This window comes from Camelina sativa, chromosome 15, assembly GCF_000633955.1.
Source record: "Camelina sativa cultivar DH55 chromosome 15, Cs, whole genome shotgun sequence".
Taxonomy (NCBI): Eukaryota; Viridiplantae; Streptophyta; class Magnoliopsida; order Brassicales; family Brassicaceae; genus Camelina; species Camelina sativa.
In genome coordinates, this window is record NC_025699.1 from 4357421 (window position 1) to 4380568 (window position 23148).

General features: G+C 37.3%; 10 protein-coding genes across 11 annotated transcripts in view; 3 read left to right on the forward strand and 7 right to left on the reverse strand.

The window, feature by feature from the left end:
- On the reverse strand, positions 1143-2050 carry LOC104748110 (transcription factor DIVARICATA-like). Its single transcript, XM_010469799.1, has 2 exons — positions 1743-2050; positions 1143-1509 (listed from the first exon to the last, which is right to left on the reverse strand). The coding sequence occupies exons 1-2, from the start codon at positions 2048-2050 to the stop codon at positions 1143-1145; spliced, it is 675 nt and encodes a 224-aa protein (XP_010468101.1).
- On the reverse strand, positions 3868-4714 carry LOC104748112 (transcription factor DIVARICATA-like). Its single transcript, XM_010469800.1, has 2 exons — positions 4410-4714; positions 3868-4174 (listed from the first exon to the last, which is right to left on the reverse strand). The coding sequence occupies exons 1-2, from the start codon at positions 4712-4714 to the stop codon at positions 3868-3870; spliced, it is 612 nt and encodes a 203-aa protein (XP_010468102.1).
- Positions 6921-7545, reverse strand: LOC104748113 (transcription factor DIVARICATA-like). The gene is made up of 2 exons (XM_010469801.1): positions 7253-7545; positions 6921-7143 (listed from the first exon to the last, which is right to left on the reverse strand). Exons 1-2 carry the CDS (start codon positions 7543-7545, stop codon positions 6921-6923), a joined length of 516 nt encoding a protein of 171 aa, XP_010468103.1.
- Positions 8119-8864, reverse strand: LOC104748114 (transcription factor DIVARICATA-like). The gene is made up of 2 exons (XM_010469802.1): positions 8568-8864; positions 8119-8308 (listed from the first exon to the last, which is right to left on the reverse strand). The coding sequence occupies exons 1-2, from the start codon at positions 8819-8821 to the stop codon at positions 8119-8121; spliced, it is 444 nt and encodes a 147-aa protein (XP_010468104.1). The 5' UTR covers positions 8822-8864.
- LOC104745239 (cationic amino acid transporter 7, chloroplastic-like) lies at positions 10216-13416 on the forward strand. The gene is made up of 4 exons (XM_010466434.2): positions 10216-10657; positions 10728-11296; positions 11404-11635; positions 12822-13416. The coding sequence occupies exons 1-4, from the start codon at positions 10258-10260 to the stop codon at positions 13376-13378; spliced, it is 1758 nt and encodes a 585-aa protein (XP_010464736.1). The 5' UTR covers positions 10216-10257; the 3' UTR covers positions 13379-13416.
- Positions 14700-15967, forward strand: LOC104745240 (40S ribosomal protein S17-2-like). Its single transcript, XM_010466436.1, has 2 exons — positions 14700-14823; positions 15354-15967. Exon 2 carries the CDS (start codon positions 15372-15374, stop codon positions 15792-15794), a length of 423 nt encoding a protein of 140 aa, XP_010464738.1. The 5' UTR covers positions 14700-14823; positions 15354-15371; the 3' UTR covers positions 15795-15967.
- Positions 16107-17338, forward strand: LOC104745242 (nudix hydrolase 26, chloroplastic-like). Its single transcript, XM_010466438.2, has 6 exons — positions 16107-16386; positions 16470-16520; positions 16624-16716; positions 16796-16890; positions 16962-17076; positions 17175-17338. The coding sequence occupies exons 1-6, from the start codon at positions 16141-16143 to the stop codon at positions 17235-17237; spliced, it is 663 nt and encodes a 220-aa protein (XP_010464740.1). The 5' UTR covers positions 16107-16140; the 3' UTR covers positions 17238-17338.
- Positions 17233-19110, reverse strand: LOC104745241. The gene has a single exon (XM_010466437.2). The coding sequence runs from the start codon at positions 18844-18846 to the stop codon at positions 17386-17388; it is 1461 nt and encodes a 486-aa protein (XP_010464739.1). The 5' UTR covers positions 18847-19110; the 3' UTR covers positions 17233-17385.
- Positions 19103-20706, reverse strand: LOC104745243 (charged multivesicular body protein 5-like). 2 transcript variants are annotated; one of them, XM_010466439.2, is made up of 7 exons: positions 20433-20706; positions 20110-20261; positions 19908-20001; positions 19722-19793; positions 19510-19621; positions 19253-19407; positions 19103-19156 (listed from the first exon to the last, which is right to left on the reverse strand). In XM_010466439.2, exons 1-7 carry the CDS (start codon positions 20559-20561, stop codon positions 19103-19105), a joined length of 768 nt encoding a protein of 255 aa, XP_010464741.1. In that variant the 5' UTR covers positions 20562-20706. The 2 variants fall into 2 exon arrangements, with proteins under 2 accessions (XP_010464741.1, XP_010464742.1); XM_010466440.2 differs by having other exon boundaries at positions 20493-20561.
- LOC104745244 (nuclear pore complex protein NUP1-like) overlaps positions 20852-23148 on the reverse strand; it is a gene marked incomplete in the record, with an annotated part of 6861 nt that continues 4564 nt past the window's right edge. Inside the window, 1 exon segment of the mRNA XM_019237209.1 lies at positions 20852-23130. Within this exon segment, the coding sequence (XP_019092754.1) occupies positions 21270-23130 (1861 nt within the window).

Sequence of the window (23148 nt, forward strand, 5' to 3'; positions counted from 1 at the left end):
GAATAGCTTTATCGCTCAAGGATCCTATACTTTTTTTTTTGAACGAAGACCTCCATGCGATCACTGGGGGTAACGTTCCACCAAATTACTTCTGCCACAACCACAGGACTACGCTCGGTTCTACGTCTAATCCCCCGTTTCATTCTGACTCAGAATTACCAAGGTAAAAACATATCAAGATAGCTTAATTTAAGTGTAAAAGTGATGTTAATATAATCATGATTCTTAATCTATCGCTCTTTCTTTATTTAGAGGAACTGTTCCAACTGGTACGGAAAGTACAACTTTTGTTTTCCCAGAGCCTCCTCTACTCCCGCCTCAAAACCCTGCTTTACCCAACACTTCGTCAACCCAACAAAAGAACAAGGGGCATGGACTGAGGAGGAACATAGGTAAGATACAAAGGTCGTATGTTTTGTATCAAATTGTTACAAATTAACAATTCGATGTTAACAGTTTGATGTTAATTTACAGCAATTTCCTACGAGGATACCAAGCACTTGGTGGCCATAAGTGGAGCGAGATCGCGAAGTATTTTGTGCCAACTAGGTCCAATTACCAAGTCAGGTATCATGGTCACACCTTCATACGCAAAACAAAGTTATCCTTGTGAATTCTATGTTTGGTAATCTGATAGACATCTAGGATTACAAAATACTTAGCGATCTCGCTCCACTTAGTTGCCAAATACCATGAGTTCATGAATATGAATTGGCTATCTATCATCAATAATGCAACCAACTAATTAAACAAATATATATATCAGGACTAAGTCAAATTAGCCCCTTTTTGGTTAACAGTGTCACAAAGGAGTAAGCAGAGTATGTGTAATGCATTTTTGTTTTCATCTTTACAGCAAACTTCTAGTCGTCCAAGTTGATCTCAACAACACTTGAAAAAAAATCACTGTCAAATTTCCTTAAACTTGTTTGGTCCACAAACACTATTTTGTTTCCAGTTTAAGTACGAAAATTCATTTTCTAAATCAATTTTTTTTTAACAGAGTATTGTTGTTAGAAACCAAAAACTAAATAAACTACCATTCAACTTTGTTTTACAACTAAAGTCTAGACTAGAAACTGCAAATATAAAAAACCTTAAACAATCTCTCGTTAAAAAGCTTAATTATGATATATAGCTATTCAAAACTTGTAAGAATATAATTCATCATAGCTTGGTAAATACCCACCATGAGCATCATCATCAAAAAGCCCGATGTTGTCCTGGGAGTAGTATTGGTAATATTGATCCGGAGGAATTTGGTCACCGAAATGTGGCTGCTGTCCCATAGACTTTAAGTTGGACCCATGAACGGTTACATTGTCCGCATGTCCCAGAGTAATGTCATGGATACTCGAGCGTTTCCCCTTCTTACTGTCAGAATTTTGCCTTAAGTAAAACTTCTGAGCATGGCTTGCTACTTGCATCGGGCTCCTTGTCTTCACACATTCCCTCGATATGCTCTTCCAATCTCCTTTCCCATACTTGTCTAGTCCATCCAGAAACAATCTGAAATTTATCATCATTAAATCAACCAAAGTCCATAACTAAGACCATCACATCAAAAATAATCATCTATCTAATTAGCAAATTAATACGTGATATATTCGTTCTCCTCCTAGCTCTAACCAAAAAAAAAACCCTAGCTAATTCGTCAATCCCTAGCAAGATTTAAACTGTTAAATATGGACTTTAATTCCACAATCCAAAGAAACCCTTATTGATATAAGTGTAAGACTAACCTATGTTCCTCTGCTGTCCAAGGAATTCCTTTCTTTCTCCCCGTGCCTTGGCTTTTGGACTCAGCCGCTTTCTTCAGTGACACGTAATCGTCATCATCATCCCGGTACTTGGGCAAAGGAACCTTACCTGCTTCGATCTGCTCAATATCGTAGACCAAAGCGTCGTAGTAGAACTTCACCTCCTCCACCGGTTTCCGCAGATCCTCGGCGATTCTCTCCAAAAAAGACGGCGAGCCCTCCGGGAATTTCGCCAGAGCAATCTCAAAATGCTTGTTATCTTCCTTCGTCCACAGCGGAATCGAAACCATAGTATCCTAGAAAGAAAAGAAAAAAAAAAAGAGAGAAATCTCGACTGATAGAAGCAACAAAATTATAGTGAGAAATCTGCTGCTATTTAGGGTTTTTCGTTTCTTGTCAAAATTATCGTGAGAAATCATTTTAGGGAAAAAAAAATTATAATAAAATCACATATATTTAGGGGATCTGTCTGTGATTTTAATAGAGTTTTAAAGATATTAAATATTATGTAGAATGATTATTCAGTCAAGATTTTGTTAAACTTTTTAAAAGTTTAGTGTTATTAGTTTGTGATATATAAAAATTCATTTAAAATATCAACAAATCTGAGATTACTGAATTCAGATATTTATAAAGTTAATACTAAAAGTTTTGTGCTATTAAATTAAAACAAAAGAATATAAGATTATTAAGAAATTCAATTATTATGTTGTTGGTTTATGATTTTATATATTTTCACAAAATAAAATCATGGAAAATATCAATGAAAATATATAGAGAGATTCTTTGGAATACTTTGCAAGAATTTAGAAAACTAATCCACAAAACTATTAAAAAATCTCTAACAATTTTAAAAAAATATTTCACTTGTTTGTTTTTGATGATTTTGTTGAAATTTTCAAAATTCTTTATAAATTAAAGTTCAATAACACCCTTTAATCCTCTTATTTACTTTACTTAACAACAATACTTTTTTTTTTAAGTGCGCAAATCAACTTATATGCGCACAATGTGGCCCAAAATGCTTAAAAATTCTCTACTTGTTTTCGCAATTTTTTTTTTTAATTTACTGTCAAAAGTAGGGTCATAGAAGAAGATACACTGATACAGGACTCAAAGTCGAGGTCACAGCATGCTGACCAGAAATCTAAGCCCAATTGGTTTTCATGTATATGTTGATGTGGTTGCAAAAGGTCAATGATTCAGTGAAAGACATAAATGGTTATAAATTTTGTTTTTTAAAATAAATCATACTAAGAATTTTCAAAATCCAAAATTTTTAATGGACAATTCGAGGGTGAACAGACTAATTAGTATGTCCACCATTTGAAAATTCGATCCAGCTTAAAAATTGTAGTTTCAAAATTTCAACTTTCGATAGATCCAGGAACTTGAGAAAGATTGGTCAAAATAATAAAAGGGTCTAAAACATTTAATACTTTTTCAAAGCAACCAAAACATTTATAGTTTGTTGTCTTGTACCCTTCATCAATGATGATCATCATCCTATATATATGTACATCACATCTTATCCGCCCCTACACACACTTGATCATCGTCAACCAAAACTCACCACATATATACTCCTATACTTGATATCATCATTAATCATCCTATACACTTGAACTTCATCAAGGGCAACACATGTCCTCCCATTGAAACTACCAATCCTATATATAGATGCAGAAAGCGAAGGAGTCCAAGTTCCGTCGCTTCTTTCACATTGTATAATGGACATTCGAGAAAGAATAAGGCTGTATGTTTTATGAAAATCCGGTTTAAAAAATTGGGTAAGAATTTCTTAAAATCCCAGCATCCAATGGATTCAGAAACTTAGAGCTAGATTTTTTTAAAAATGGTTTTTAGTTTTACATAACCAGCATTACTAGCTACTCCATTTTAGATGATTTTGGAAGAAAGAGACTGCTTTCATAACATTTAATTAGGAAAATTAGGTTTTTGAAACTTTTTCATCAACTAAATAAATTGCCATTCAAGTTTCTTTAAAACCCAAATCTTTACCAGAAACCAAGACTCTAAAACCCTAGACCACTTAAGCCTTAACATAGTTCGTCAAAGCCTGCTAAAACACCCATCATCATTATCATCACAAAGGCCCGACGTTGTTTTGGGGATAATAGTTTTGACACGGAGGAATTTGGCCACCAAATTCTGGCTGCCCGCCCATAGGCTTCAAGTTGGATCCAGGGACGGTTACGTGTGGCGGCCGCACATCTCCCAGAGTCATGTCATGGATACTCGAGCGTTTCCCCTTCTTCCTGTCAGAATTTTGCCTTATGTAATACTTCTGAGCATGGCTTGCCACTTGCATCGGATTCTTTGACTTCACACATTCCCTCGATATGTTCTTCCAATCTCCTTTCCCGAACTTCTCTAGTCCTTCTAGAAACAACCTGAATCACATGAATCAAACCAAAAAAGTCCATAACCAAGATCACATTAAAACGAACTAACAATTATATCTAACAACTATACGTTCATCACCCTTACCAAAAACAACCCTAAATCATCAACCGTTACCATACCATAGCAAGTTCTAAATTGCATAGTACTTTCCCTAGTCAAAAGTACTAATCAAACCCTAATTTTGTAATCACTATAGCGATCGAGATAGTATTTTTGACTAACCTCTGTTCCTCTGCTGTCCAAGGATTTCCCTTCGCTTTCTCCTTAACCTTGTTATTGGACTGAGTCACCTCCTTCAGTGACTTGTAATCGTCCTCTTGGTACCTAGGCAAGTCAAAGTTATCCGATTGGATGAGCTCAACATCGTCGACCAACGCCTTGTAGTAGTAATACACCTCATTGATCGGTTTTTTCACAAAAAGGGCGATGTCCTCAAAAAAAGTCGGCGAGCTTTCGTCCCGGTATACGTTCAGAGCTTTCTCAAAACGCTTGTCATCATCCCTCGACCACCCTGGATTCGAACCCATAGTAAGTATCCAAGAAAAAGAGAGAGAGATTGATATAAATCTAGAGAGATCGCGCTAATGATCAGGAATCTGATAGAAGCAACAAATATAAATCCTTCTCAAGGCAAATTTTATTGAGGGTTTTCTAGTTTCCTATCAGATTTATAGTGAGAAAATAATAGGGGAAATTGCAAGATTATCCCTTTCTTCACTTTATTTAACAAAAGTAACACACGATTTATTTTTGTTTCGTTCTTAACCCCGCATATTATTTATCTGACTGATCAATACTCTCTTTCTTTCAATTTTTTTTAAACGTGTTGATGCGTGTTCATCACAGAAAGAATCAAAGAACAAAAAAAGTTGCATTAACTTTCAGTACAAGAAAGAGTTCAATCAATACAATAAAACTAGAATGTGTTGCTCTCCTCATCTGACAACTCAGCATTTTAGGCTCTTCTCAGCTTGACATCTCAGAAAAATATTTAGCCAATAAAAACATTTCAAATAATAAAACTCAATATGTCTCAACCTATCATAAGTTTTTTTTTTCAATGTCACTTTTTCTGTTAAACTTGATCATATTTTGTTAGGCTTAGTTTTTAAAATAAGTGGACTTAAAATAAGTTGCAATGAAGTCCACAAACTCATATTCTTCTCAAATCAGTGTAAATGTGAAAACAAAGAAGAATAACGTGACTGGTTTGCAACCGATTTCAGAAACTAGCCAAAAAAGACTTGTATTAAGGGATGACTGAGTTGATTGATAGTAATACTAACATAGTATCGTAGGTGTAGAGAACCTAGAGACACAACAAAATACCACACGATTTGGAGCATATATCAAACATAGTCATCCTGACCCAAATATTTTTGTAAGATATATATTCTCGTACATATCGTTTTAATAAGAGAAGTATACTTATATATGCTAAGATCTCGATTTTCATTATGGTTGGAGTCTCGGAGAATATAATAATCTTTATGGCAATTCTTCAAATTAAAATTGACCAAAAAAAAAAAAGAAAGAATTGAAGTTGGTTAATTTGTAATCTTTAAGAATATTAGGTAAGACCCGCGCTATGCTGCGGACTATTTTCAATAATTATTTAGTTTAAGATATATAATATTGAACATTTTATAAACTTGTAGAATTGGAATATAGTATTTTACTTTTTCTCAAATATTATTGTATAGTTTATACATTTTAATATATATATATATATATATAAGGTAACCATTTGAATGACATCCTATTAGCAAAAATACAAGATTATGAATTTTCTTTCATATGTCTTCTTTTACTGAAAAATTATTTTACTTAAAAAAAAGTCTTATTTTATGATTCTAAACAATGTTTTAAGTTTGATCCATAAAAAAAACCGAAATAGCACGCCGTCGATTAAGTTCCATCACGAGTTACTTACTTTTACTTTTATTTTAGTTAATAGTACTATAAATGACTGAAATAATATATGTTTATCATTATAAAATTTTAAATAAATTATTAGCTTAATTTTGCCTTAGAAAAAAAAAATATATCTTATGTTGGTTTGAGTTATTTGTTTTGAATAGAGTTTTTTCAAAAGAAATTTATAGAATCCTCCATTTGTTCTAAAATTGATAGACTTGATTGATCTGGTCGGAAACTAATTGCTCCCTGAAGCATTTGCAAACTTCAAGGTCTCTTTGTCCCAAATCTCTATAACAATCAACTTGAGGTTCGTTCTAAATAAAATAAAATAAATTGTGAAATCTGATCAAGTCTGGTCAATTAATAAAAACCTAAACCAAAAATATTACCAATGAACATTGTTTAATAATTTTTAATTACAAACACATATAAAATTATCTAAAAATAATAAAAATAAAAATATAATATAAAACAATCCCGCGGCGTAGCGCGGGTACTATCCTAGTTTCTAATAAAATTTGGTCTTATTTCATCATCATCATCATCATCATCACCCTATACGCTTGATCATCATCAAGTCAACCACATATACTCCTACGATACTTAATATCATCATTAATCATCCTATACACTTGAACATCTTCAAGTGAAACTCGTATCCTAGCTCCTATACCGAAACTACGTACCAAACCTATCTATATGCAGAAAACGAGAAAATTCCTTTTTTTTTTCTATTCTTTTATCCATTGCTTCTTTCATTCTTCACACATCTAAGGTCCAAGAAAAGATCCTCGGGACGGCGGATGATCATCATCATTGTGGAGGGTTCTGCTTTCCAAAATCTGGCTTGCCCGTGATAGACTCCAAAGTTATGTCAAGGATAGTCGAGCGTGTCTTCTTACTCCCCAATTGTTGCCTTTTGTAATACTTCTGAGCATGGCTTGCCACTTGAACTAGGTTCCTTGTCTTGACAAAATCTCTCGATATCATCTTCCATTCTCCTTTCCCATACTGGTTCAATCCAGCAAGAAACAATCTGAAAACACCATTAACCAATCAAAAAGCCCATAATCAAGATCAGATTCCCTCACAAACACACATTAATTATAATAACCTGCCAAGATTTATAAGAAATTAATATAAACCTGTGTTCCTCTTCTGTCCAAGGTTTTTTCTTTATTATATGTTTGGGCTCACTCGCTTCCTTCAATGACACGTAATCGTCTTCCCGGTACTTGGGCAAAGCAATGTTACCCGATTCGATCATTCCAACATCGTAGACCAACGCTTCGTAGTAGTACTTCACCTCCTCAAAAGGTTTCTTCAGAAGCTTGGCGATATTCTCCAAAGAAGAAGACGACGATTCCACCGGGGATTGAGCCAATGCTATCTCAAAACGCTTGTGTTCGTCCGACGTCCACTGCGGAATCGAAGCCATAGAGTAGTATCCAAAGAAAACGAGCAAAAAAAAAAAGAGATCGTGAATATTTCAAGAATCAAGAAGATCGTTTTTGTGGAATCTGTTACTGAAGAAGAGCGAGCGCGTTGTTTGTTCGTTTTGATTTTGAGAAGCTGAGAATTTATAGAGGTTGGAGTCGGCAGATTAAAACGTAGGTGAAAATTACAAACTTAGCCCTCAGTTTATAAAAACAAACACGGTTTCGTATCTAAAACCGTAAATTGACCCATGAGCTCATAGAAAATAAAATAGCTGACCACAAAAGTAAATAAAATATGGTTTACAATACATAGATGCAAATCCCAAATTCCTAAGGGATTTACCTCACACTTCAAAAAAAATAAAAATCAAGGGCCTTCAGTATCGTTAGGCTTTCAATTTGTTTTCACAAAGCATTTTTATATTTAGTTGTTAATACGGTCATAAAGATATAACTTTGAGTTGGAGGGATTAATTAGCATGGTGAACGAACAACTGGCTCTTGTTGTGGCTGCCACTGTGGATTAATTAGCTCTTGTTGGCCTGTCGAGTCCACATTGTTGTCCACCAGAGTTATGTACTGTTGTGTCTCCGTCGTTTCATCACGTTGGCTCTTGGCGAATCTATCACATTTTTCTCAGAGTTTTGCCAGTTGAAATACTTATGTGCATACATTGCAACTTGCATCGGGTTCTTGGTATCCAGTAAGATAGAAATTTTACGCCAGTCTTTCCCATACCGCTTTAACCCGATCAGAAACCATCTGCATTACAATTTTTCACCATTTTGTATTCGTGAGAATTATATATGAGATCAGCCCATTTTTAATCATGTTTCACATTGCAAAATTAGTTAATGATCAAAATTGACTCAAATACGTCTAGCTAGATCCACATGATATTTTCGCTAATCTATCAATATCACTTTATCAACATGTATGTAAATGTAAATTCCACTAAATAACAAAAAAAAAAAAAAAATCTGAACTCATCAATCATCCTTATATATATGTATGTACTTACTCGTGTGTTTCTTTACACCATTTAGTTCTCTCTGCCTCGTAGGAACTCTGAGCCTCATTTAATTCATTAGGAAAAGCTATTCCTCGTAAAAGATCATTGACCATTTCCTCGTAATGCTTCTTAACATCAGGCACCGGTTTTTGCAAATACTCGGCAATTTTCTCCAATCGAGTAGGCAAAAAGGCAGAGAACACCACTAGTGAATCCTTGAACTTCTCGTTCTCCTCTCTCGTCCATGAATTTTCAGCCATCATGAGTCCCAAATTAAATTAGAGAATGATGAAGTTGACAACCAAAAAAAATGTTTATGAATTTGGAGAACTATATGTAATATGTAGATAACCCTTAAGGGATATATAGAGCAGCTTATAAATTAACTCAAGTAACAAAAAGATAAGTATATGACTTGTCTTCTCTCTAACTGAGTTGTCTTAAGTTTTTCTTCCTTTTTTTCTTATATTAAAAAGTAACTTTCTGATTTTGCTATGTTGCATACTATGTCTTTGTTTACTTTATTTTCCTGATTTTACTGTTCATTCATTTAGTTACTTAGTATATATCTTTTTATTTAAAGTTATGTATTTTATTACTTATCAAGAATGAAAAATATACAACCAAATACATTATGATATATACATATATGTGGTCTTGACACATGGTAAAATTTTTAATTTATATATATAAATATGTCATATTTATAATACAAAAGTTCTAGAAAGTGAAAAAGAAATATAACACAAAAACAAATAAATACTCAAATTTTTAATTTTGTAAATTAAGAACAGTACTTTCCTTGTTACAAAATAAACAAAAAGTTGTTAATTTTTTTTTGTTATATAGTAGATTTTTTTCCAAATCCATAGAAATACTAAAATTTCATTAACCCATAAGAGTCAAATCGGGATAATCCTAAACTCTCAACCTCGATAATCGTGCTAGAAAGTAATCTCGTTTTATGAAACCTTGTGACATAGAATCAACGATCATATGATGGCTTTTTCCATTTCACCTCGGAAGCATGCAGCTAAACTCCTTGTAAAGTGTTTGATGTCTCTTCACATAAATTAGGGGCAACAGACCAACAAGTAATCAATCATACTTTTTTCACCAAGTTGTGAATAAATTTGTCCAGCCACTAGTCCCGGTTACTTCTAGTCATTGTGACACTCAAATGAATAACACGATCCGACGATCGTATTCGTTGATTGCAGTCGTTAAACAAACAAGTTGTGAATATTATCGACAAGTTGTGAAAAAAAAACAATATCATTTACAACAATTAAGCTAAGCCATTACCGGGAAAGTGGCAAAACAAACAAATAAAATTATGTGCTTTGAAACTTTTTTAAAAATAAAATATTGTGTAGACTAAAACAGATTACATAATCTTTTTTTTTTTTTTGGTGAGAACAAATTACATAATCTTTGAGTTAGTGTCTTTCTAGACTATGCTTACATGATTTATTTATTTCAAATTAAAACTAGGTTGACCAAAAACAATAAGATACTAGTTTTAGTGTCCCCAAATCTTGTAGTAATAATTACACCCAAAAGGCAAAAAGCATCACTCCTTTTTTTTTTTTTTTTTCAGTCTGATAAAATTATTTTACAAATCTCTCACATTATAAAACCACTGCTTTCAAAACATTATAATCCGATACATATTGATCCGACCCGACCCGAATCCGAAATGGAGGCCCAATACCGCAACTACGGCGGAGACACCTCTTTCTCTAGCCTCCGCGTTTACCTCAACTCACTCTCCGACACTCCTTCCCGCTTCTCCCGCCGCGCCGTTTCCGTTTCCACTTCTTACGACGAGATGAGCCGCGTACGCGCAGTCTCCGGCGAACAGATGCGCCGCACTCTCCGTTGGTACGATCTCATCGGACTCGGAATCGGAGGAATGATAGGCGCCGGTGTCTTCGTCACCACCGGCCGCGCTAGTCGTCTCTACGCTGGTCCATCAATCGTCGTCTCATACGCAATCGCTGGACTCTGCGCTCTCCTCTCCGCCTTCTGTTACACCGAGTTCGCCGTCCATCTCCCCGTCGCCGGCGGCGCTTTCAGCTACATCCGTATCACATTCGGTCAGTAACTACATACAATACAACACTCTCCCGCCCAAAAATCAAAACTCACCGTTTTGTTCGTTTACAGGCGAGTTCCCGGCGTTTATAACCGGAGCGAATCTGATAATGGACTACGTGATGTCAAACGCCGCCGTTTCGAGAGGTTTCACCGCTTACCTCGGATCCGCTTTCGGAATCTCAACGTCGGAGTGGAGATTCGTCGTCTCCGGTCTCCCTAACGGATTCAACGAGATAGATCCGATCGCCGTTACCGTCGTCCTCGCCGTTACTTTCATCATCTGTTACAGCACGAGAGAGAGTTCTAAGGTGAACATGATTTTAACGGCGTTACACATTGCCTTCATAGTGTTCGTCATCGTTATGGGTTTTTGGAAAGGAGACGTGAAGAATTTAACCCGACCCGATAACCCGGATAACCCGTCCGGATTCTTCCCTTTCGGAGCTTCGGGTGTGTTTAACGGAGCTGCTATGGTTTACCTAAGTTATATTGGTTACGACGCCGTTTCGACAATGGCTGAAGAAGTAAAAGACCCGGTTAAAGACATACCAATGGGAATCTCTGGCTCAGTCGCAATCGTCATTGTACTTTACTGTTTAATGGCTTTGTCCATGTCAATGCTCCTCCCCTACGATCTGGTCCGTAACGTTGTACATTAATAATGTGGTACTTTTTATTTACTAATTTAGTTAATATTTCTATTGGTTTGGTAGTAATGGTATGGTGTGTATGTACGCATATTTAGATAGATGCTGAGGCACCGTATTCGGCGGCGTTTAGTAAATCGGAAGGATGGGAATGGGTGACGAAAGTGGTTGGGATTGGAGCAAGTTTTGGGATATTAACGTCGTTGTTGGTAGCCATGTTGGGTCAGGCTAGGTACATGTGTGTGATCGGACGGTCAAGAGTGATCCCTACTTGGTTTGCTAAGGTTCATCCCAAGACTTCTACTCCAGTCAACGCTTCCGCTTTTCTTGGTAACTTTTGTACTCACTCACTCTTTAAACATTTGTTTTGTTTTTCTTGCTATTTTAATTAACATCTAATCATATATAGGAAAAAGGTTAATTATTTTTTTTAAGGTTATGTTGGAATTTTGCTTATGTTTTTTCTCTGTTTTTATTTTTCATGAAAATATAAAGAGACAATTGGAAAGTGGGGACATCCCATTTTTTAGGTTTTTTGTTTGTTTGTTTGTTTCAATGATCGATCTTTTTTGGATTGAGCGTGTTGTCAATCATACTTTACACGTGAATTTGCATACATATACGTGTAAGGAAGGGGAGAAAACAAAAGAATCACAATCTTCCTCAACTGAATTTGATTGAGATTGTGGATTGTGGTTTTGTAGCTGTGTGTAACTGTGTCTCTCTATATTAATGTATGCCGCAGTCTTATGTTCTTTTGTGTTTTTTTTTGGCTTTGGGTCTTCATTTAGAGCATCGAATACGATAAAAATGTCGCCCTCGTGTTCACCAAACGGGTTCAAAAGGTTTTAATTTTTTCAACGGTTTTGATTGTGACTTATTGTTGAGTCTCTTTGGTCTCTTTTTGTCCTTTATTGAAAATTGATATGTTCAGCTTTTTTTTTTCTTTGGTTCAAGGCACTCAAATTTTCGAACTTTTTGCAACGTTTACGCATAAACATCTTTAGGTCAGGTCATCATCAGTCTGCATAATAATGTATATATAAGTTCATCATTATTGGTGCGTAAGATCTTGGAATCATTATTTATATTATGTCTGCATAATAATGTGAGTTTTCCCCACATAATTTGAGTCGTGGTAACGAATCAATACCCACTTTATTTTGTTCATTTGTTCCAAAGTTAAAGTGCTCATCTCAAAGTCTTGGATACTATATTTTATAAACCAGGAAACTCAAGTTTGATCTATAACCTTTTTGATCAAAGACCAAGAGAGAGATCTTTAACGTGGAATAAAAACTCAAAATCTTTCCTAAATAGGTGTCTTATTCACCAAGTGAACTAGTGGAAGTGATTCTTGCAATATCTTTATTTTATTACAAAATCAACTTTAGACATCATGGAATATATCTGCGTTATCAAATACTTAACTGGTTGATTAAACTCGCTAAAGAATGCGGATATCGGCATATCCTTTCTGCTTAACTCTTTATTGCTATCTACACTGTTTATTCAGGAATATTCACGGCAGCTCTCGCCCTCTTCACCGACCTAAACGTCCTCTTAAACCTAGTCTCTATTGGAACGCTCTTTGTCTTCTACATGGTGGCGAACGCCGTTATATTCCGCCGTTATGTAGTGGTCGGATACACCAAGCCATGGCCAACACTCTCCTTCCTTTGCCTATTCACCATAACCTCAGTTTTTTTCACCTTAGTGTGGCAACTCGCACCGCCGGGGCCACTTAGATGGTTCATGCTTGGAGCCAGTGCGGTCACGGCTATAGCCATCGTGCAGATATTTCATTGTGTTGTACCTCAAGCTATGATCCCTGAGTTTTGGGGTGTACCGTTGATGCCGTGGACTCCATGCGTTTCGATATCTTTGAACATTTTCTTGCTTGGATCGTTGGATGCTCCTTCTTATATCAGATTTGGGTTCTTCTCGGGATTAGCAGTGCTTGTGTATGTGTTTTATAGTGTTCATGCGAGCTTTGATGCTGAAGGAGATGGGTCTCTTTATTTCAAAGACATGGAAAGCCTTGAAAGAATCAACAGATCAGTTTTGTGTTAATTAAAATGCATTGTTTTAGTAAAATGAACTTTTGCTGACGATTTTGACCCACAAAAGAACTTGGTCACAATCTTGTTGTCTCTCATTAGGCAAGGTTCTCTCTTTGAACAAAAACAACAAATAATTCATTTTGTGTTAAACAAGTAGAGGAGAGAGAGAGTGGACACTGAATTGTTGATGTAACATTTGCAAAATAGGAGCTTATTCAGTGGTGAGTTTGAGGTATGAACTGATGTTATCATGTTTTAGTTGCATATAACAAGGTATATTAAATGTCAATATGTCATGTAGTTTATTTTTTAAAAAGAAAGAAATCTGAAGTTAAAAAAAAAAAAGCTTCAAAATATATGTTTGCTTAAGAGAAAAATGAATACATATATGTGAAATATAAACGGAAGTCAAGGCAAGCTGTGCCGAAGCTAGTGAAGTCCATTTTCAGAGTAGTCAAAACCTTCACTTTCTTTGCCTTTCAAAAAAAAAAAAAACACTTGAGTTGAGTGTTATTTCTTCATGTTCGTTGACTTCCTTTTCTTTTTGTCAAAGATTGTATTTTGATTTTCAGTCTTTTGACATTCGCTTTACAGATATAATAGAATATTTTATTATCCTCTAAAAATTATATATTCAAAACCCACTAAAATGAAGACAACTCCAAAAATATAACTTAATTAATATCCTATCATTTTTTTATAATGAAATTTCTGTCAAGTTATGTGATCAAATAGTGTTTTGATAAAATGGATAGAGATAATATGCATAAGTTTTGATACGAATATTAGAAGATAAAGATGTCAATAAGTTTAGAAAAGGGATGAGACTTTTGAGTAGATGCTAAAGACAAGACAACAGTAAGGCTTGGCCATTTGCAAGATCGTTATTATATACTCCACCAATAAAAAGTAAAATAAAGTTTATTCCATCCGGTTATGTCGAAAATGTAGGTGGTCCACTCTGTTCAGTTAAAAATCATGGATAAGGTAACGAAGGTCATAAACTTGTGGGTTATTAAAAAAATGGAAGCTTAATCAGATGGTTTTCTGGTCCGACTGATCTAATTGTGGAGGGCGTGACTGGACTAATGTGAAAAAAACGACTTCTACGTGTTTGCTCGTAAGAAAGCCCATTTATTTATTGGATCTTCCTGTCCCATGGGTGCACAAATACAAATTGGCCTCATATTAAAGCCCATTTAAAATAAGTTGTATCGGGAAACTAAAGTCCAAATACGTCTATGACGTGTAATATTACTATTGGTTAAGATACACTGTGTTAAAATAGTCCCGAGTATAGACGAGTACAATCGTAGAACCCTAAACATTCGTTGAGTCTCTTATTAAAATAGTCCACAAGCCTTTCGCCAGCTCCCTTCTTTTGCTGTCTACTGTTTTCTTTTGCCGCCGCGTCCACAGGCTTCTCTACTCTCCAGCTCCGGCCAAGCCTTACAGGTACGTTCTCGTTACCTTTAAACCGCATTTCATAATAGAGGATTGGAACACATAAGAAAAATCAGTAGTCTTGTGCCTAATTTTTGATTTTAACATTTGCGATTTGTGTCTGAGAAGTTTAGTCTTTGATTGTGTTAGATTCATATAGAAGCTGTGAAAATTCATTTTGTATTTAAGATGCAGGTTTGATTTTTGAAGTATTCAATTTCAATTTTGTGTTCCAATGCAGCTCAATTTTGGATCTCTCTTGATTGTTTTGTTCTGCATCTCTATTAGATTGAATCATTTACCTCAAATGTCGGCATTTCACAAAATAACTGAAACTGAATACTGGTTTTGATATTCACGGCAATAATGTTTGATTCATCTCTGATGCTGTTTCAAAGTTCGAAGATTTTGACTTGTTGGTGTCCTAACAAAAACCTGAGTCGTAGTTCACAGTAAATAACACTATTTGTAGTTACACGAGCCTAAGTTTAGTAGTCAGAAGTTGACGTATCTGTGGGTTGTCTTAAATTTGTTGGGCGCAGGTAAGCTTGTGAAAAAAGATGGGTCGTGTACGTACCAAAACAGTGAAGAAGTCGTCACGTCAGGTGATTGAGAAGTACTACTCACGTATGACTCTTGACTTCCACACCAACAAAAAGATATTGGAAGAAGTCGCAATCATCCCATCTAAAAGACTACGCAACAAGATTGCTGGGTTCTCCACCCACTTGATGAAACGTATCCAAAAGGGTCCAGTCCGTGGTATTTCACTCAAGCTACAAGAGGAAGAACGCGAGAGAAGAATGGACTTTGTCCCCGACGAGTCAGCCATTAAAACCGATGAGATTAAGGTTGACAAAGAGACACTAGAGATGCTTGCTTCTTTGGGAATGTCTGATACTAGTGGGTTTTCTACAGTTGAGCCACAAGCTTTTGCTGCACCCGGCAACAATTTGTTTAGCAGGCCTGCAAAGAGATACTAAGGAAAGAGTCTTAGAAAGACGAGAGAGAGAGAGTTTGGTTACTCGGTCTAGTATGAGTTGAATCAACATATGGAATTTTACAGCTCTTGCTTTGTTTTTGACTTCTGTGTTTTGATTTGGAATTGCTTTAGTTGAAAAACAATACTTAATTTCGGAGAAAATATTTGGAGGTTTTGTTTCACATAATCACATAACCTTTTTTATATCTGATTAGCAAAACTGAAATTGGACACATAAATAAAGAGAAAGGTTACGTCCGTAATTATATATGAAGAGTCAGGGACACTTTCGTCAAACTAGATATTATTTTTTCCAGTATCGTCGAAATTGGGAGTCGGCCTCTCTGATGGCATTGTACTACCGACCTCTTCTTCTCTTACATCATCATTCAACTTCTCCGTCTGTGATTCCTTTTTTCCGAAATTACCCCTCGAAACCTCTCAAATTCACCAGCCTGCCCTTCGTCCACCGTTGCCGTCAGTCTCTTTCCTCCTCTGCTGGGTGTTGTTGTTCTTCGTCGTCGTCAATGGAGTCTCCACCCGAAGGTTACAGAAGAAATGTCGGTGTATGCCTCATGAATGATTCCAAAAAGGTGATGATGATTGATGAATTCATCGGAGACACTCAGCTTCTTCATCTTCTCTAATTTTTTGGTTTCTCAATTTTTAACTTCAGATTTTCACTGCATCGAGGTTGGATATTCCCAGTGCTTGGCAAATGCCTCAGGTATAGATTTTGAATCTGTTTATTCTCTAATTGGATTCATATTGGGGGTTTGTTGTGGAATCAATTAGTTGAATAGGATCGTGTGTGTTGTTTTGTTGAATAGGGTGGAATCGATGAGGGTGAAGATCCAAGAGTTGCAGTCATGAGAGAGCTAAAAGAAGAGACTGGAGTTCACTCCGCTGAGATCGTCGCTGAGGTCTTTTTTGCTTCTTCTTACCTTACATATTAATCAATCACTAACGATGATGTAACATGTTTTTATTTATTGGCTGTAGGCTCCTCACTGGATAACCTATGACTTCCCTCCTGTTGTTAGAGAGAAGCTTAAGGTCCGATGGGGTTCTGATTGGAAGGGTCAAGCACAGAAGTGGTTAGTCTTTTTTTCACAAGAACCTATGTCATTTCATTTCGGTTCTTGTTCACATATTGGGAATTCCTCAGGTTTCTTCTGAAATTTACTGGGAAAGATGAAGAAATCAATCTTCTTGGCGATGGAACTGAGAAACCTGAGTTTGGTGAATGGTCCTGGACTTCTCCTGATCAAGTCATTGAACAAGTGCGTACATTTTTACTTTTCTTTGTATTGACCTTCCACGTTTAGATTCTACCACTTTCTCTTACTCATCTTCTTCTTCTATTTCCATTGTTATACAGGCAGTGGATTTCAAGAAGCCAGTGTACAAGGAAGTCATGTCTGCTTTCGCTTCTCATCTTTAAACAAGAAACATTAAACTTAACGAAACTCAGAGAATAAGCTGTTCTTGACATGATTTGCTTTTTATGAACAATCCATGAATAAAAAATTACAATTCTTGTTCCCTCTAGTTTTCTTACTTCGATCTAAGCAAAAGTGTGTGAAATCGTATCATGTTCTTATTTTCTCATCAAAGATCCTCTCGATTTGATCTGCTACGACCTTAGCAACAACCTCAGGAGCAAACTTCTGGATCATGTCATCTCTTCCACGCTTTCCTTTAACCTTAGCCTCATCCTGATTATTCATTACATGCCTCATTAGAACCCTAAGCTTATCCACAGATGGCTCTGCCCATAGATGCCCTTCAAAAGGACCTTCCGTCACTTCACTCATCTCCTCAACCACCAACGGGTAACCATTCTGCTCTGTCAGATACTCAGTTGGTCCTGACCAGTTCGTTGTTATCACAGGCAAAGACATTGCCATAGCTTCCACTATCGGTCTTCCCCATCCTTCGCCTCTTGTAGGCAACACAAACGCATCAGCTGCTTTGTACAACCGAGGTAAATCAACTTGAGCTATGTGTTTATCAATCACATACACAGAAGGGTAACCATTTCGAGTCTCTTCCATATTCAAATCTTCCACGAAATCTAGAATCTTGTTCCCGAAATCGCTGTCTGAGTGATACGCGTTTGTCAGCAAAAACAGAGCAACACTGTCACTACCAGAGAACTCTCTGAGGTAAGCTTTCAACAACACATCCCAACCTTTTCTCTGCTCCCACTTAAACACACTCAAGAACACAAACCCCAAACCCGACTTCTTCATCTCAGAACCCAAAACCAAATCCCCAACAGCCATCAGATCCAAAGGCTCATACTTTAAAGGATCAAAGAAGGCGACATCAACAGGCTGCACAATCTTGACAACTTTAGAAGAATCAACCCCACTTTGTACAAAAGAAGAGACATGAAACTCAGTAGGAACCCAAACATGATCCATCTGGTTACATCGCTCCACATGTTCTTGATTAACTCTATCAGTTTCAAACATTGTTCTACCAATTACAGATAAGAAATCATCGTAACCAGTAGGAGGACAAGGAAGAGTCTCGAACAATGGTGGATACCAAGCACCAGGCTCACTATGACAAACAACGATCGTCTCGTTGGGTCTACACTGTGTTCTATACATTTCTACCGCTAGCTCTTTAGTCTCCTTAGCTAAACCATTCCAAAACTCTACAGATTCTAGATCGCCATGGTGTTCGATTCGAAATCTAGGGTTTGTTAGATGTTGACGAAGTGATAAAATGTAAGACCAAGCTTCTGAGCTGTAACCACCACTTGAGAGAAAAGGAGCCATCCATAACACGCAATGTGAGGTAGACGAACCTGGTTTCACTGATTCGGAATTGGATTTGGGGGATCCGTCGTAGAACCCTAGAAGATAGCTATAGATGCGGTTCGCGGAGAAGGTGAATCTTAGACTCTGGACTTTGTAGAGATCAGTCGTAGTGAAGCTGAGTACGATTATCGAAAGAAGAAGGAATAAGATCGATGAAGAGTAGACGAACGTTGAGAATTTCCATTGTCGCTTGCTCCGATCTCGTGGTGGTTGATCCATCGATGACGACGGAGCAAGAAAGAGAGAGAAGGAGAGGGAGATTCAAAGCGGCGAGAGGCCCATTAAGATATCGGTTGGCCCATTGGATTACAGAAAAATCTCAATATAAAAATCATAATATTATTAGTTCAATACGAAAAAGCCAAAAGGGAGAGACTTATCAAAGTTAAATTATGCACAAGATGAATGGGAAAATACTAAGGTCTAAAATAAAGCTTAGTAGTAATCCACTCCAACAAAGAGATATGGCCAGAACTTATCCCCGGAGAGAAGCTCGTGGCACAGCTGGTAATCCAAATTCATCCTCGGCCTGTTGAATCACATTGTTGAACGGTGTCTCATTAGCCATTCATCACAAGGTAATCATACTTAAAGCATTTTGAAATCTTAAGAATTAAAAAGTAACCTGAACTCTTCCATGTGGAGCTCCATTGTGTCCTGTTGGTGCAGCAGGCAAGTTAAGCTCGCTATCGTAATCAGTTTCTGTATCGGGTTGGAGATAAGAAGGCATTCCATCTGCTTCAGTCTCGTTTCCCATGTCAGCTTCAAGAGCATCAAGCTCTGTAATACATCAAAAGTAGGTGTAAATGATTATGAGAAACGCATAGGGTTGCAAGAGATTTTATCTTAATCTTCACATTACGGAACAACAAGGAATAATACCTCCCATGAGGTCATCTTCGTCAAGGCCATCAGGAATATTGTAGCTCCTACCAAGTGTTTCTTGAATTTCAGAGCTCACATCCATCAGATCCATCATCTCGTCTTGCAGATTCTATACCATCAGAGATAATTTCAGGCAAATCAAACACCAGAGAAAAACTTGAAATCAGATAATAAAACCAACATGTTTATAAGTAACTGAAACAACGTACATCAATATCTTGAATCTTTACTGTTTTCATCATTCCTTTCAACTCCTTGTTTGCAGATTTTAGTGCTGTCATCTGCACAGATTGAATAGGTACACAAAACATTCAAACACTTAAACACATCTCTTAACTTTTTTATGTTAAGACTCAAAATCATTTATAATACGATGAGAACAGAAGATAACATACAGTTTGCTGAGCATCTTTGAGTCCCTCAGCAGCGAATGAAACTTGATCTAGATTGAACGTTTGATTATAGAGCATGTCGCGTTGTCCTTCATACCTAATTCAAGCAAGCAACAATGTAAGCAGGTGTTGTTTATTTATCAACCACACATATTCCAATGAACAGAGTTAAGCTTTGAGAAATAGAATGCTTTAAAAGACTGACATTTTCTTCTGCTTGAGAACCCTCATAGCACGAGCTTTGACAGCTTCTTGAGCAGGACCAGGTCTAGTCTTTTTAATCTGTTCTCTGTATTTGCAGAGCTCAACATCAAGCTTCTTAATCTTATCTTCTACCGAATCTCCTCTTTTATTTATCTGACCACAAAAAAAAAAACATAAAAACAAAACTCAGTTTCTTCTTCTTCTTCATTTGGATCTTAGTGGGGTTCTTCCTATAGCTCTTAAACCTTCCTAAGCATTGGTTCTCTATCTAAAATATCATCAGTCAATCCAAACTATGAAAATCTCAAAACCAAATCACATTACAGAAACGATTTCGAAGAGGAAATTTCCCAATTGAAATAAGAAACGAGAGGAGGAGGAAACCCGATCAGAGGCATCCTGAATAGACGGAGGAGGCTCTGTGTTCTTTTTCGCGCCGAAAACTCTCCTCATCTTCTTCTTCTTCTTCTTCTTCTTCTACTCCGTGAAGAAATCTTTTCTGGGAATATTCGGATGAGACAGAGAGAGAAATCGAATTTTTAAAGAAGAAGACTTGTCCTTAAAAGGGTTTCGTAATTTCCTTAATCTGTTTGGATTTTGAGTAGACGAAACTTTTTAAAGATTTGGTCAACGAGAAGAAGCTTCCTAGAAGAAGAAGAAGACGGTAAAATCGATTTTGGTTCGGTTTGGTTTAATTTTGCAAACCGAGTTTATCATATGAATCATAGTACATTTTAGTAACGTAAACCAAAACTGAAGAAAGATTTGACCAAAGTATTTATTACAAACACTACAATAGAAGAGAGAGAGAGAGTTTTTTTTTTTTTAATGGAAAAAAAGAGAAACAGAGCTTACTACTCTTACAGACTCCAGTATTTTTCTTTCTGAGAATTACAAAACTTTCCTACAACTTTTATAACCCTGGACAAATTTTAACTCCCAAATCCATTGCTATTTGTTGACACGAATACAAAAGAGATGATGAAATAAGCATATTCTTTACCTCTTTCATCAAACGACACATCTGCTCTGCATCCCAGTTTACCCGAGTATATATAGCCAACAGAAAGACCAAAAAGGCTGATTATGTATGATTCTCTTCATGAGCCCAGCTATGCATTTTCTTGTGTGGTGGTGTATCATCCCCCCTAGTGCTGCTGCTTATTTCTTCCTGTTGGTTTTCTTCGCTTTAAAGATTCTGCGTCCTGACTTATCGCCTCCTCCAGTGCTGCCTAGTGAAAAGCTCCCACCTCCTTGAAACTCTAGACTCTGTGATGCCTGGAAAGGTGATGCGTTCTGTGGCGTGCTTGGGATCGGCTGCCCTCCAAACTGGAACGGGTTAGCCATTGATGAAGGCTGTGTCGCTGCTCCTCCGCCAAAGCCAAAGTTCGGTTGCGGCATCGTGACAGCCGGTTGTCCAAACATTGGCGGCGCTACCATGGATGCTTTATTAGCTTGGTATGTGTCTTCTGCCATGCTGTCTTCCATGCTTACTTGTTGGTTATTATTGTTGATGCCATTTGTGTTATTAGGAGCACCAAATGCAAACCCGGAATTCGAGTTACCGAACACAGACTGTGATGGATTCGCTGAGGGGGCTGAGTTACCAAATACCGGCTGCTGCGGAGTGGTAGGACCGGTTGAGTTGAAACCAAAGATAGGTGATGATGATGGGGTGTTGGTAGATGCACCAAAAATGGGAGCAGGGGTGCTTGACCCACCAGTAGCAGCAGACGATCCTCCAAAGTTAAAGGAGGGAGATGAAGAAGGGGTGAACGAGGAACTAAATACTGGAGCAGAGTTGGGAGCTTGCCAGCTTGACCCAAATAGGGGAGAGCTTGTTGTACCACTAGAGCTTGCAGAGGAGTTTATCGAACTCAGTTGAGGAGTTGAGCCTGAAGCAAATACAAATGGAGAACTGTTTGATGCAAGAGAAGAGTTCCCAGACGAACCAAATGTTGGAGCAGATGCAGACGAACCAAACTGGAAGGGGGTGCTTTGGGTTGATGTTGTGGTTCCGCTGCCAGTATTACCTGTCTGAGCATTTGCAGCACCGAAAAGATTCGAGGCCTGAGATTGAGAGCTAGCAGCAGAAGCTGATGAAGCTGATGAACCAGCATTAAATCCAAAAATACTGCCTCCGGTACTGGCAGCTACACTTCCAAACATGCTACTACCAGAGCTTGAAAATGCAGGAGGGGAAGTACCAAAAATATTACTTCCGGCATTATTACTCCCGGCATTAGTAGCTGCCGAACTCACAGAAAATTTGCCTGTCTCCGTCACAGGGGTTGAGGAAGATGTCACACCAAATATTAAACTTCCAGAGCTCACAGGAGCAGATGATGCAGCAGTAGATGGGTTTAATGTGCTGCCACCAACCACAGAGGATGTCCCACCAAATATATTTTTACCTGCATCTGCCACAGCAGGAGATGAGCTTCCAAACACAAAACCTGGCGTGCTTTTATTTTCTGAGGACTTAGCACCAAAACCGCTGCCAGTGCTCGGCTCTGCTGAAGCCATTCCACCAAACTTGAAAGTGTTTGTATTTTCAAATGTTGACTTTTTTACTTCAGACTCCTTTGAGATCTGTCCGCTAGATTGAGTTACAGCTGGCGCAGAAAATGGAGCTGCATGTTCCCCAAATTTGAAAGGTGATGTAGAAGAGGCGGGTGGTGCTGCAGTTGATTGTGAGTTGCTATCGTTACTGGTATCAGCAGGCAACTTTCCAAATATACTAGAGGAACTGGGAGTGGCGGCAAGAGATTGCACAGTTGACGGAACATCACCCACAGAATTATTGGAAGGTATACTTGAGATAGTAGGTGGGAAGGAAGGGACTGAACTAAGAGACCAATTATTTGGAGGTGGACTGACAGCGTTTGCTCCAGCTGAGAATATACTACCATTGAGGGTTGATGCAGCTGAGGTAGTTGACTCAGCTCCAGAAGCACTGTTGCTGAAAGTTTTCTTTGATTCAGTTGGTTTTGCCCAACCCTCTGATACTCCAAAACCAGTGCTGCAACACGAAGAAAGA

Coding starts and splice junctions, on each gene's coding strand:
- LOC104748110 (XM_010469799.1), bottom strand. CDS start 2,050: ATGGTTTCGATTCCGCTGTGGACGAAGGAAGATAACAAGCATTTTGAG. Junction 1,510..1,742: donor TGGACAGCAGAGGAACATAG/GTTAGTCTTACA, acceptor GATAAATTTCAG/ATTGTTTCTGGATGGACTAG.
- LOC104745240 (XM_010466436.1), top strand. CDS start 15,372: ATGGGTCGTGTACGTACCAAAACAGTGAAGAAGTCGTCACGTCAGGTG.
- LOC104745243 (XM_010466439.2), bottom strand. CDS start 20,561: ATGAGGAGAGTTTTCGGCGCGAAAAAGAACACAGAGCCTCCTCCGTCT. Junction 20,262..20,432: donor TCCTCTTCGAAATCGTTTCT/GTAATGTGATTT, acceptor TTTTGTGGTCAG/ATAAATAAAAGAGGAGATTC. Junction 19,157..19,252: donor CTCCACATGGAAGAGTTCAG/GTTACTTTTTAA, acceptor GTGATTCAACAG/GCCGAGGATGAATTTGGATT.
- LOC104745242 (XM_010466438.2), top strand. CDS start 16,141: ATGGCATTGTACTACCGACCTCTTCTTCTCTTACATCATCATTCAACT. Junction 16,521..16,623: donor GTGCTTGGCAAATGCCTCAG/GTATAGATTTTG, acceptor TTTGTTGAATAG/GGTGGAATCGATGAGGGTGA. Junction 16,717..16,795: donor CCGCTGAGATCGTCGCTGAG/GTCTTTTTTGCT, acceptor TATTGGCTGTAG/GCTCCTCACTGGATAACCTA.
- LOC104748114 (XM_010469802.1), bottom strand. CDS start 8,821: ATGATGGCTGAAAATTCATGGACGAGAGAGGAGAACGAGAAGTTCAAG. Junction 8,309..8,567: donor TGGTGTAAAGAAACACACGA/GTAAGTACATAC, acceptor ATTGTAATGCAG/ATGGTTTCTGATCGGGTTAA.
- LOC104745239 (XM_010466434.2), top strand. CDS start 10,258: ATGGAGGCCCAATACCGCAACTACGGCGGAGACACCTCTTTCTCTAGC. Junction 10,658..10,727: donor CTACATCCGTATCACATTCG/GTCAGTAACTAC, acceptor GTTCGTTTACAG/GCGAGTTCCCGGCGTTTATA. Junction 11,297..11,403: donor TGCTCCTCCCCTACGATCTG/GTCCGTAACGTT, acceptor ACGCATATTTAG/ATAGATGCTGAGGCACCGTA.
- LOC104748113 (XM_010469801.1), bottom strand. CDS start 7,545: ATGGCTTCGATTCCGCAGTGGACGTCGGACGAACACAAGCGTTTTGAG. Junction 7,144..7,252: donor TGGACAGAAGAGGAACACAG/GTTTATATTAAT, acceptor TGGTGTTTTCAG/ATTGTTTCTTGCTGGATTGA.
- LOC104745241 (XM_010466437.2), bottom strand. CDS start 18,846: ATGGATCAACCACCACGAGATCGGAGCAAGCGACAATGGAAATTCTCA.
- LOC104748112 (XM_010469800.1), bottom strand. CDS start 4,714: ATGGGTTCGAATCCAGGGTGGTCGAGGGATGATGACAAGCGTTTTGAG. Junction 4,175..4,409: donor TGGACAGCAGAGGAACAGAG/GTTAGTCAAAAA, acceptor CATGTGATTCAG/GTTGTTTCTAGAAGGACTAG.